General features: G+C 50.1%; 1 protein-coding gene across 3 annotated transcripts in view; it reads left to right on the plus strand.

Annotated features, from left to right (window-relative positions):
* The window catches only part of Arhgap10 (Rho GTPase activating protein 10), a 254,919-nt gene extending 245,837 nt beyond the window's left edge, over positions 1-9,082 (plus strand). The window contains exons 21-23 of one of the 3 annotated variants that reach the window (XM_042054222.1): positions 1,550-1,702; positions 2,991-3,082; positions 8,445-9,082. In XM_042054222.1, the coding sequence (XP_041910156.1) occupies positions 1,550-1,702; positions 2,991-3,082; positions 8,445-8,686 (487 nt within the window). In that variant the 3' untranslated portion in view covers positions 8,687-9,082. Of the gene's footprint in view, positions 1-1,549; positions 1,703-2,990; positions 3,083-8,439 lie in introns of all 3 variants that reach the window. The other 2 variants (XM_038312528.1, XM_038312529.1) reach the window with 2 other exon arrangements.
* Positions 9,083-12,437: the final 3,355 nt, after the last annotated feature.

Consider the following 12,437-nt stretch of genomic DNA (forward strand, 5'->3'; position numbering starts at 1 on the left):
TGTGGCCTCTGCTTCAGCTCCTGCCTCAGTTCCTGCCCTGACACTCCCCCCACCCTCCCCCCATTGTTTTTGTTGTGGTGTTTGTCACGGTGGTGGAAACAAGCTAGGATAAGTGCCATCCAGGAGTCTGCTAACTGACCTCTTTTCGAGATTTTATTGATTTTATTTTTAATGCATATGAGTGTTTTGTCTGCATGTATGTCTGTGCACCGCATGTGTGTCTGGGGAGACTAGAAGAGGGTGTTGGATCCCCAGATATGGAGTGACATTTGATTGTGAGCCACCATGTGGATGCTGGGAATTGAACCCAGGTCTTCTGGAAGAACAGCCAGTGCTCTTAACCTCTGAGCCATCTCTTTAAATTTTAAATTCTAAGGAATGACTCAAACACCAAAGACTGATTGTGGTTCATTGATTTCTCCTTTACACTCCATTTGTTTGCTCTTTCTGGAGGAATCTTGATTGTTAGTAGCAAAGTTTTCTAAGTTTCCACATATAAAACCAGCAGAAGGACCTTTCTGCTTCAGAGTGCTGTGTGTTGGTCTCTGTCAGCTGCAGGCCTTGTGCTTGGTGTTTAAGTTTGTGTGACTTTCCCTATAAGTAGGAATGAGTTAGAGCACGTTCCCAACACACAGAGTCTCCACAGAGTCTCCACTTAGGAAGCTGTGGAATGGATATGCATTCAGTAGAAATAGGTTTTTGCCTTCTCATATTCTCTGGCCATAGGTGACTAGCAGTGAATGACAGCCCCGGGCAGGATGTGACCCCCTCAGGTGTGTGCATGCACGCACTCACTCTGCTGCTAAGTGCATTAGATGCAGTCTCAGTTTACAGTATTTCCAGCTTCGCTGGCTTTCTCAGAAGCTAAGAGCATTCTCAGGCAAAGAGCACCTGCCTCTGAGAAGGCCATGTCACTACTTGGAGCATTAGTTTTCTAATTAGCGAACTGATTGGCTTAGATACATCTTGGGAAGGAAAGGGTTTATTCCAGAGTCAGCTCTAGTTCAGCATGGACTGGAAGTCAGGACAGAAACTCAAAGCAGGAACCTAAAGGCAGGAAGTGAAACAAAGCCAGGTGGAGAGAAACCAGACAGGACACTGGAAATGACAGTGGGCTAGACAGGATCAGACTCCCCACAGACAGAAATGACAGTGGGCTAGACAGGATCAGACTCCCCACAGACAGAAATGACAGTGGGCTAGACAGGATCAGACTCCCCACAGACAGAAATGACAGTGGGCTAGACAGGATCAGACTCCGCACAGACAGAAATGACAGTGGGCTAGACAGGATCAGACTCCCCACAGACAGAAATGACAGTGGGCTAGACAGGATCAGACTCCCCACAGACAAACAGAAGCTCAGCGAAGTGGCTCAAGTTTGACATGTGGCTCCTTCTGGAGTGGCTGGTGTTATAGTCCTGGGAGGGTACAGACAGGACTCTATCCCTGGTGGTATGAAAACACATGGGTGCTGGCATCTGGCCATTGGATTTGGACTGTTATCAGTGTTCACGGTATTAATCCTGTCCTTCACCTGTATCCTTAGGCCAAGCCAGCCCCAGTCGTCAATGGTGCAGTGGCTAAATCTGCAGCCTCCAACCGCACCAAGCTCCAACGCAGCCGGTACACCTCCTTCAACAAGGATGTCCCATTTCCCCCTCTCTCCTGCTGCCTCTGTTGTAGACAAGCTGCCTGAATGGTATGTGGTTTGGAGTGTGCTGTGGAATTAGGTGTGATACAAAGAAGGGTTTTGACAGCCCTGTGTTAGAGAATGCCTGCCTGCCTGCACCCTTAGCATTGATAACTTAGCTCCCATCAGGGCTGGGCTGCATCTCAGAAGCAGGTGAAGTATTTACATCTGACCTGCACTCATCTTCCTGTATATTTGAAGTTATCTGTAGATAAATTTTAATATCTAATGATGTAAATACTGTGCAAACCTTTACTACACCGTTTTGTTTAGGAAAGGCATGAGAGGAAAGCCTGAATGTGTTACACAATACAGATGCATGCTTTCTTTTTCTTTGTTTTTGGAAATACTTTCAGTCAGTGAATGGTTGAATCTGTAGAAATGGAACCTGTTGGCTATGCATGGCCAATTGCAGGTTCTTGAGAATAATTTGTAGTGGACAAGGCTTATTGGAACCTACTCTGCCTTTTTGGTCTGTCTTATTTATTTATGAAGTTAGGTGCTTTGGTGGAATTTTTATTTGCAGACGTAAAGCACATTCTTTATTGAAAAAAAAGGCAGAGTGGACGCTGGCAATGTTACCTTCTCTGGGCATCTTATGACCAGTTTGCAGAAGACAGTAACAAGTCAGTCTGCCTGGGCATCGGCTGGCATAGTTCTTACCATCAGGGTCTTCTGTCTGCAGGAAGATGTGGAGTTTCTTTCTTTCTTCCTTGACTCAGATCTGGCCAAGTATGGCTTCCATCATTCCCCGTTGTGCACGCTTCTCAGAAGGGCTCAGAACATGTTCTCACAAGTTAGGAGAGGCTGAGCCTTGTGTGCCTTTGCAGGGGACAGATGGCCTAAATAAAGAAGACCTAAGCAGGGATGGCGGCTCCTTCCAGTGTGCTGTGGGAACTGTAGGCAGCGCACACGGACTCGCTGGGAGCCAGCTTAATGCGTGTGTGCCTCTTTCCTGCGCTTGGCTAGCGCACGGCTGACATACTCAACCGTGACCACGCCTTGTGCAGCTACAGTGCTGAGTGCTGGGATGGGACATCCCACCAGGCAATGAGGGGAGTCCGGTGACGTGGCTCACTGACAGCTTCCCAGGGAGGCTTCCACGGAAAGGTTTGTAGCGGAAACCCATCTACTTGAAAGCCAAGTGCCACATCTCTGCCTGATGTTCACGTCCCTGTCATCTCTTCAGAATATACTACCCCACCGTTGGGGTGTAAATGAGATGTGGGAAATGTGGAGGGGCTGTGAGGATTCTGTCTGCAGTTTTTCATCCAAGCCTTCTGTGTTCCCTCTGCAGCGTTATCAACCGCAAGGCCCGCGCAGTGTACCCATGTGAGGCAGAGCACAGCTCGGAACTGTCGTTTGAAATCGGAGCCATTTTTGAGGATGGTAAGTGCCGGCAAGAGCTTTGTGGTGGAGACATCCTTACAGTCTGCGCAGAGTGCCAGCCACCGCTGGTGGCCATGCTTTGTCACTGGTCTGTAGAGATGGCTTCGCCAACTGCGGACCTGAACTCCAGGACTATGTGTTGGTGCTAGCTCTGAAATGCTTCTTCTTCCAGTGAGGAGCTGGGAATCCAGACACTGTGACTTCTCTCTCTTTGCTGTTCTCATGCTTCGCGGTCTCCTGCCAGCTGGAACAGTGTGCGCATCTTTAGACTTTGCATTTTAAATAAGGGTGTGGATTTTAGTTGAATGTTTAATATTCATACACAGACATTTAGGAGCTATGCCTGTTTTAATATTTCACAAATTTCTCTTCTGGTTCAGAGAATATATTTTCCACCCTTGCTCTTGATTTCTTCCCTCCCTAGTCACACTCATTATGGGATTCATTGGTTGCTGTGGAAACAGTGATGTTGAGTGTGGGTGGAGCTTCCCAAAAGAGTTTCTAGGAAGCAGGGGAAACCTTGGATGCTAGGATGGAATGGGTGATTAGCCAGAATGTTTGGAGTTTACAGAACAGATCGCCATAGTGCATTGTGGTAGTCAGAAGTGCAACATTGCTGTATAGAAAGCAAGTTGCTTCATTTAGAATAGATTCTGTGTGTGGTGTGTGCTCCTGGGTACATAGCACTTCCTTTGGGCAGACAGCCATGAGACCTGTGTCTCTCTACGCCAAATCTGGGTCTTCTAGTATAGATGGAGGACAGAAGAAAGGCCAGGAAGTAGACAACCCTGGCGGCCCAAGTTCTCCACCACCAAAGTTGCTTGGTGACTTTTTTAAAAAGTGTCATAAAATGTACATATACACATACATATATGTACATAGAGATGAGCATTCCTAACACACACCCTGGCGCACACACACAGGCTAACAGCAGGTTGCGGTGCCTTACCCCTTCAGTGGAAACTGTGTTCTGTGTATCAGGTTTCTTATCCTAGTCTGCAAGTATGTATCAGGGTGATACAGTGAGCTTCAGACGGCTGAGCTCTGAATACTGTAGGCACTTGAGGGACATGCTGATGCCTCTGTGCCCTACAGGGCCCATCACAGTGTGCTTCAGGTATGATTGCATCTAGCCAGGTTATGTCTCCCTTGGGCATGGTGGCCAGCTCTGCCTGGCATGCTAACTGGACACCCAGGGCATCTCAGTACTTCCTTAGCCCCTTCCCCATAAAAAGGTCTGCTCAGTATGCTGGCACTCTCCCTCCCAACATGTAGATGTGGATTTTCCATGAGCGCTTTGTCTTCCAGGTGCCTCCCCAGCGCTCCATTGTGGTGCACATGAGCTCAGTGGAAAGTTTTCAGAGTTGGCACAGCCGACTTGCTGTTCTTTAGGGGCAGGTCCAAAAGGGCATAGGAAGTTGGAGCCCTTAAGTAGGATACAGCCCTACCATATAGATAAATACTATATAAACAATATTATATGCACTTTTATCTTCAGTGAACAGTTGATCTCTCAACTTGTTAAAAGCAGGTGTTTGCTCAGAATTTGTCAGAATGGTAGTGGGAGACAGTTAGGCAGGTCATGGGACCTTCTGTGGAGCCAGCCAGCATTCCAAGTAGCCACTATTCACAACTCAACCTGCAGAAGTGTCTCCAGGAACACTCACTTGCTGAAGTCTAGCGATCACAAGGATCCTACAGTGTAATCCATTTTTGTATTGTATGCAAGGACAGAACCCAGTTTATGATAGTTAGTGGCCTGATACGACCCCTGGGCTTCACTATTCATAGAGCTTTGGAACAATACGGACAGGAATCCCAACGGTGCGAAGGGGAAGGGGAAGTATGCCATTCTCCAACAGCTCTCTTTCTCCTCCTACTCTGAGGCCGTGGACTTAGGTTATGAATTCCAGTCCTTGGCTGAGGATGTGTTTCTGTAGCTCTGGGAGATGTCTCTCGTGCTCTACTAGGAAGGGCTATGCTCACTTATGTGGTCTCGGGGCAGCCAGTGTTCCTTTAAAAGCTAGAGGAAACGTCCCCCACAAATATGCTTGTTGATATCTCTGTTAGTCAGATATGAAGTCTGGTTTCCCCTGCATCTGCTCACAGGACCATAGGGCCCATGAGCACAGGCTTTGCGGGAACCAGCCCACACTTTGTGCTGAGGCCAGCAGCCCCACTGGGCCCAGTGTGTTGGTTAGAGTCCACATGTAGAGAAGTGTCTATATTGTTTGGGCAGCAGGTACGGACCAGATTAATCCTTTAAAGGCTCTAGGAATTAAACTTTTATGGTTTTAAGCACGTAGATTAATCCTTGAAATGCTGTTTGGCATCCTCTGGGAGGCTGGTGGTATGTGGACATCATCACCCAGCAGGGCCTTCCAGATGTGTCCCTAACATGGGAATCTCAGAACGCTGTTCAGTGCCAGATGAGGACATGCAGTGTGACACTGGCGAAACTCAGAAATAAGCAAGTTGGGATATCGACTTGTGGAACAAAAGAATTTCAGTTAAAGCTTTGGAAGGAGACTGAGCAATGTGACGTTTAAACCCATGGTCTCCCTGAAGAGGGAAATGTGTTAGGTGGGAGACAGTGGGGAATCTTCAGGCACAGTTTGCATGGGGCCTGCGTTTGCTTCCTAGGCTGAGGCTGAGTTCCTAATATTTTCATGCAGAAGCCTCAGTATTTTAAATGCTTGCCACAGTATATAGTTTACCGTAAACTGGCCTGGAAAGGCCCAAGACTTGATTCTGTAATGGATGTGGCTTTACGGAAAGCAATGGTGCTGGTTCTGCAGTCTGCGTCCTGGATGGTCAATAGTGGGATAGGACGGTAAAGCGCAGTGATAAACGACTTCACACACGGTCCAGCACTGGAGGGGAGAGACAGAAGGAATCATCGCTAGTGAGGTTGTAGAGAAACAGGGGCCCTTGTGAATGGGATCAGGATGCTAGCCATGTGGAAGATAATACTGTGGCTACTTAAAACATGAGTAGTGGTAGCCAGGCAGTGGGTAGCACACGCCTTTAATCCCAGCACTCGGGAGGCAGAGGCAGGCGGATCTCTGTGAGTTCAAGGCCAGCCTGGTCTACAAGAGCTAGTCCCAGGACAGGCTCCAAAGCTACAGAGAAACCCTGTCTCCAAAACAACAACAACAACAAAAACATGAGTAATGGAATCCGGTGTGACCCACAGTCCAGTTCTGAGAATGCACTCAGAATGAGGAAGGCGGGGAGTCTCGCATTTGCATACCGATGTTGATAGCATCCACGCTCACAAGGAGCCCACAGGTGGAAAGAACTCAGTGCCCAAGAGCAGATAAGTGGACAAACAGAATGTTTGTACTTAGATGGGACTGTAAGCAAGCTGTTTACAGAAAGGCTGACCCGTGGGTGTGATTGAACCTGAAGATACCCTCAGTGAAATAAGCCAATATCAAAGGGACAAATAGATGAATCCGTTTATGGAGCATCCAGACTCATAGATAGAAGGATGGAGGTCACCAGAGGACGTATGTGCCCATAGGGAAGGGCAATAGAGAGCGAGAGGAGATGGAGCCACTGTGTCTCCTGCCGTAAAAATGGAAGCACAGCTGCCTTGCCACGCAGCATCTAGTTTCCAGCTCAGGAAGACCCTTTGGGATCTTCTGCCAGCTCCTTCTGACAGCCAGAGCAGCTGCAGTGTGGGCTCTGCCAATGCTAGCCCTGCCCTGAGGTGGTGACGGGATTAAAGAATGAACAGATCTTCTGAAGTTGTCACGGATGAGCCTTGGCAAGCTCTGGTACCTCAGCTTGAGTTTACACTGTTCCAGGACACCATGGTGCAGCAGGTGGCACATTCTGGGGAGCGGCTTTGGTGCTGAGTCCAGTCCTTTCTCCATACACTGGTGGCATTGCCAGTGTACTGTATGGATGATGCCTTTCAACATAGTGTCCTTAGTAACATAAATAGGGTAAAGGGGATAAAAGTGAATTGGTGCCTGCTGGTTCACCTTGAAAGCACACCTTAGATTCATTTGCTCATTTATTGCACAAATGATGGTGCGAGACACTGAGTCAGGTGCCAGGGAGCATGAGCTCTCATGCGAATGTGCTGTGCTTTTAGCTGTAGCCTCAAATAGGAGTCTCGCTCTCTCCTGGCCTCTCAGGCACACGGAATGTGTATGCGTGAGGCCCTTCATCTGGTCTGGAATTGGGGCAAAGCCTACACTGAAGTGTGAATCTGTCCTGCCCAGCATGGTTGGGGTGTATTCAGGACCTAGGGAGCAACCAAGTAGAAGCCTGAAGCTGTTTGGCAGGTGGAAGAAAGTATCAGAAGGCTGGGCGATGCAGGTAGCAGAATGCACAGCACCTCTTTCAAGGGGAAAAACAAATGGTGACGTCACTGAAAAGGAGTTAGAATTGAACCACCAGTGTTCTCCACACGAGTGGGTCGTGAATTGCTCAGTTGCAGCTGGCAGTCACAAAGCAATAGAATAAAGAGAGCAGCACGCACCCGGGGAAACACTGCTTCATGAGACGGCATGGTGTGTGTACCTACACTCAGCCTTTAGTATAAGATAATTCCATTGGTTGTGATCCAAAGCTGCGTTTCAGAGCTGGTTTCTGGGTTGTTCTGTGGACAGGTACTGCCCCCTCCTCACAAGGCATGCGACTACTGCCCCCGGCCAGAATTGGTGCTTCAGCTTGGGTCCCTTAAATTCTTTAATATTTGATACCAAAACGCTAGTGTCCTGGCTTGAGCCCTCTGTCTTTTGATATCCAGGCTGACCCTTGTCATGTGACTGTCACAAGCATGCATTGACACTTAGAGTGCACTGGGCACTGTGCTCAGTGGTGTAAGGTCCAGGCCTGCCAGCAGGAGCTCCCCATCCAGTGTGGGAGTGAGATCAGCATTCGACTGCTCCTGTGGTGCCTCGAAAAAACTCTCTTAAGGAGACGCCGTCCTGAATCTGCAGCAGAAGAGCTACCCCTTGAAGAAGGGGGAAAGGTTCTGGGCAGCAAGTGCTGTAGGCACTAAGGCTGTGCAGCTCCAGTTGGTGAACTGGCTGATGGGATACGGGGTTCGAGGCACTGCTGGACTTGTGGGAAGGGCCCCGTGAGCCCTGGATCAGTAAGCTTGATTTTGACGTGAAGCGGGGGAAGTGTGCTCTGCTCTGTGTTCTCTGGTGTTTATCGAGCAACTTGGTACACAGTGAACTAGAAGGAGCAAGACTGGAAGCTGGGGGACTAGATGGGTGAGCTTTGTGCCTACTAATCCTGGGCAGAAGTCATCAGTAACCCCATGGCAGCATGGTGAGTATCGGGGACAGGCGTCAGGAGCAAGCTTGTAAAACATATTGTGTGTTCTTTTTCAGTTCAGACCTCAAGGGAACCTGGCTGGCTGGAAGGGACCCTGAACGGCAAGAGAGGGCTGATTCCACAGAATTACGTCAAGCTGCTGTAGCTCCTGGCCTCAGAAGGGCTCTCGCTGATCCTGGCACCCACGCACTAGCCTGGGACAGCACCCAAATGCCACCGTCACGCTCAGGAACTGCAGATCACCATGGGCACTCCAGGGCTGAGCACAGGATGGAACTTGCACCCAGTACTGGGCAGATGTGAGCAGAAGGAGAGCAAGAGCAGCATTGGTGGAGTGGATGAAGCAGGGGGGAGGGCCCATGGGTGACATCACTGCCAGGCGTGGAAGGATCCCACTCTCATGCACTCCCTGTTGGGTTTTCGTGGGAACTGTGCTGCTCTCGCATTGTGTCCAAGGCACATATGGCCTCGTGAGTGCAGGGGAGTCGGTCCCATCCTGGGGGGAAGCAAAGAGAAACTTTCAAGCCCATGTCTTCCTGTCTGCCTCTCCTGGCTCCCAAGCCTGCTCACTGGCAGCTGCACCAAGCTCATCTGTGTGCTTACCATGGCCTTTCCATGTGTTCACCTGGGTGCTTTTTGTCCCATGTAACCTTGTTGCCACAAGGCCCCTCTGTAAATGAAATAAAATGTTATTTACTATTTGGTGTCTGGCCTGCTGTGGGGGGTGCATTCCCTCATTGGTGATTCATGGTTTGACAGTTAGATGAGCAGACCATAGGAACCTTGTTATTTGCAGCAGGGAGAGGGTATTCCTTTCTGAGATCAAATCCCAGGGTTGGGAGCTCCGGTCTCCTGCATGGACCTTCCCCCCCTCCCCCCAGACATGGGGATGGGAACTGGTCTGCGGTAATGTGTGGGCAAGCTGTACCCACACTGAAGGCCAGTTCTCCCGGCTGGCTTCTTTGGACAGATCTCTCTCATACCATTCAATATGGCCTTGCCTCCCAAACCTCAGCTTGAATTTCCCCATCCTGATGAGGGCAGGCTTTGGGAAGGGTGGGCTGACAGCTGTCCTAGCATGGGATGCTCTGCTCTTCTCCATTCTGCTCGGTCCCAAGTCCAGGCCCACATGGCCAAGGCCTGTGGGGAAGAATGGGTGGAAGGCCTGCAGGAAGCTCAGGGTTCATGGCCTTGGGACCGTGAGGCTAGTTCCGTATCAGATGGGGGCTGTAGGAGGTGGGACGCTGACATCTCACCTACACAAGGTTCCTGAACCTTCCTGAATTTTCTCCTAAGGATTTATCTAAAGAAGGATATTGGATTTTCTCCTAGACTGACGTCAGGGTCTCCTTCTCTGCCAGCTAGCAGCTGTGGCCTCACCTCAGGTGTGTCATGTGTAAGGGCATCAAGTTTATCTGGAATGTCCTCCAAAGGGCCATGTGTTACCGGTCTTGTTCCCAGCTCGTGTCATTGTTTGAAAGTTTGCAAAGGGAGTCTTGTGGGAGATTTTAGGTCATTGGGATGTGCCTGTCAGGGTTTACGGGACACAATTTCCTTTCCTGCATGTGTGTGTTTGGTTGTTTGGTGAACGTAGGCTTCTTGTCATGTTCTGCCACAGGTCTAAAGCTCATCCATCAAGAAGTGCCACCTCCAAGACCGTGAGCCAAAATAGAAAGTGAGGACCATTTCCTTACCATCTAAGTTAAAATGCCAAGCCATGGGTCCCGAGGGAAGAACTGAGGCTACTGAGGAGCCCAGGGCTGCACTGTAGTGACTCTCTTGAGCCTGAGTGGCCAGCCTGGCCCTGGAGGAAGGGTCAGAGCCGTCAGTGCCCTGTGTTTTGAGCTGTCATTTCCTGGTGTGACAGTGAAGGTGCTCGTAGGAAAAGGCGTGCCTGTGGACAGGTATGGTGACTCAGCATGGGAGACTCCTGGCCGTGCTCCTCACTGGGGTGACCGAAGTGGGCACTCGACACGGCTTACTGTAGCAAGACTTGATTTGCTTGCTGACTTGAGGATTTACCTGCTAAGAAAGGGGCGTACCCCCTTCCCTGTGCCTTAGCCTTTGATTATGCCATGATTCTGCCCTTGCCTCCTAATAGGAGGACGAAAGCATGAAGTTCCAGTGTGTGCATGGAAGCAGTGTGTGTGCAGTGGTGGGGCTTCTGGTCGTTTTGTTAACAATTGCCTGCACTTTGGTTGTCAGTGGCCTCTCTGTGCCATGGGCCCCACAGTAGTGTGGCTGAGCAGGCCACCTGTGGCCTCCAGAGCTGTAGGCCTGGGTTTATCTCAGGGAAACAGGAAATGCTTTCCTCCAAGAGCCAGAGGAAAGTCAGGGGTGTTTCTGTCAGCATATGGCCCAGGAGCAACTTGGCCCAACCTGCCATTACCACAGGGCAGACAGAGCAGAGAGCTTAGCCCTAGGCAGAACTCAAGCTTTTCATAGCAGTGGGCGCAGGGGTGTATGGTTACACCCGGTGATCATTTCCATCTCCTGAGAAGAAGAGGTGGGATTGGTTAGGTGGGTGTGGCTGATCCTGGGAATGTCTCCGGGAGGCTGTCTGCTGACACATGCATTTCACTCTGGACTTGGCTGCATCTCTCACCTCCCGCAGCATCAGCCACACCACTAGGACTAGATCTTCAGCCTTTGTTCGTACAGAGGCCCTGCAGGACTCTTCACGCATGGGTGTCCACCTGGGAAATGGAGAAATCCAGTGCCATTGGGACTTTTTGTGACTGAATCTTGTGGTACTGCGTGTGCTCATCAGGAAGCATTAGTAAGTGGAGAGTAGGAGGCAGAGGTTCTCTGGCGGCTTCGCGTCTCTTAGCCACTGTCCTGCTTCGGATCCTGTGAGTCTGTTACAGTTCCATGTGTTGAAGGTGTGGTCCCCAGTTGAGGGCCCTAGTGGGAGGTGGTGGCACTTACCAGACAGCCCATGTATGCCCAAAAGCTCCTTACGTGATGGTTGTCATGGGGTGAAGAGCTTTACTTTGCTTCATGTTCTCTGCTGTGATCTGCTGTGATGTCAGACCCTTCCACAGGCCCCCAACCAGAGCTGACTAGCCACAGGCTGAAGCCGTGGAAACTGAGCTTTAGGCCAACCTTCTCTTTTAAATGTTGATACTATCAAATTCTCTGCCAACAGGGACAGTGCTGACACAGCCAGCCACACTCCTCTCTGCCCTCTTAGACAAAGGCAGTCGCCCGCCGTGATGCCCATACCCTTCCCAAGGTCCCTCTGCCTCTCTAATCCTAGCTTGTGCTCATTTCCCACCCACCTCATGCTGAGTGCATTCTCACCTCGGCATCTCTCAAGGCTCTCAGAGCCGGCCTCTGCCTACTCTTTCCTCTGCCAGATGTTTCCATGACACCTTGAATCTTCTTCAGCCACACAGCTTCTGCATTCCTCTCTGAGGATGTTATCTCTGTGCACACAAGTGTCGTGTCAGATGGCTGTCGGCTCACTTTTCCTTGGCTCTGCTAAGCAGCGATTTACTGCTCCACATTTGGGGAACACAGCTTATTCTCCCAATGCTAAACGTCTGGCTAAAAGTATTTCAGTCCACCTGCTTGAATCTGTCTAACCAAAGATGAGTGTGGCTGATGATTGTCCAACAAGAGACCTGCACACCGAGCGTGGGCAGTGGGTACGTGTGGGATGAAGATGGACAGCTTGGCGCCACGTACTGGTGTGTGGACTTCTTCCTTGGAAAGTTAGTGTGTGTGAAATGCTGCAGAGTGGAGTGAGGGCAGCGTGCTGAGTCGAGCTCGTCAGGGCATGAATTACACTCCCTGAAGCCACAGAAATAGGTTTTGTTGAGCTGGAAGAAACTCGGAAGCCAGTCTTGGTAACATACATTCTGCAGTGTCTGAATAGCCAAGAGTGTAGTGATGGAGTCTTCCCCTTATGAGAGCCAGACTCTTCTGGCTCTCCCAGCTTGACTGTAGCCTTTACCCTAGATCTCAGACAGAAGTAGGTGTGAAGGACCAAGGCTTGGAAAGCATTAGCCTTCTGCACCATGTCTCTGAGCTTTGCTGAGCGCGGAACAGT

Source organism: Arvicola amphibius, chromosome 15 (assembly GCF_903992535.2).
Source record: "Arvicola amphibius chromosome 15, mArvAmp1.2, whole genome shotgun sequence".
Classification (NCBI taxonomy): domain Eukaryota; kingdom Metazoa; phylum Chordata; class Mammalia; order Rodentia; family Cricetidae; genus Arvicola; species Arvicola amphibius.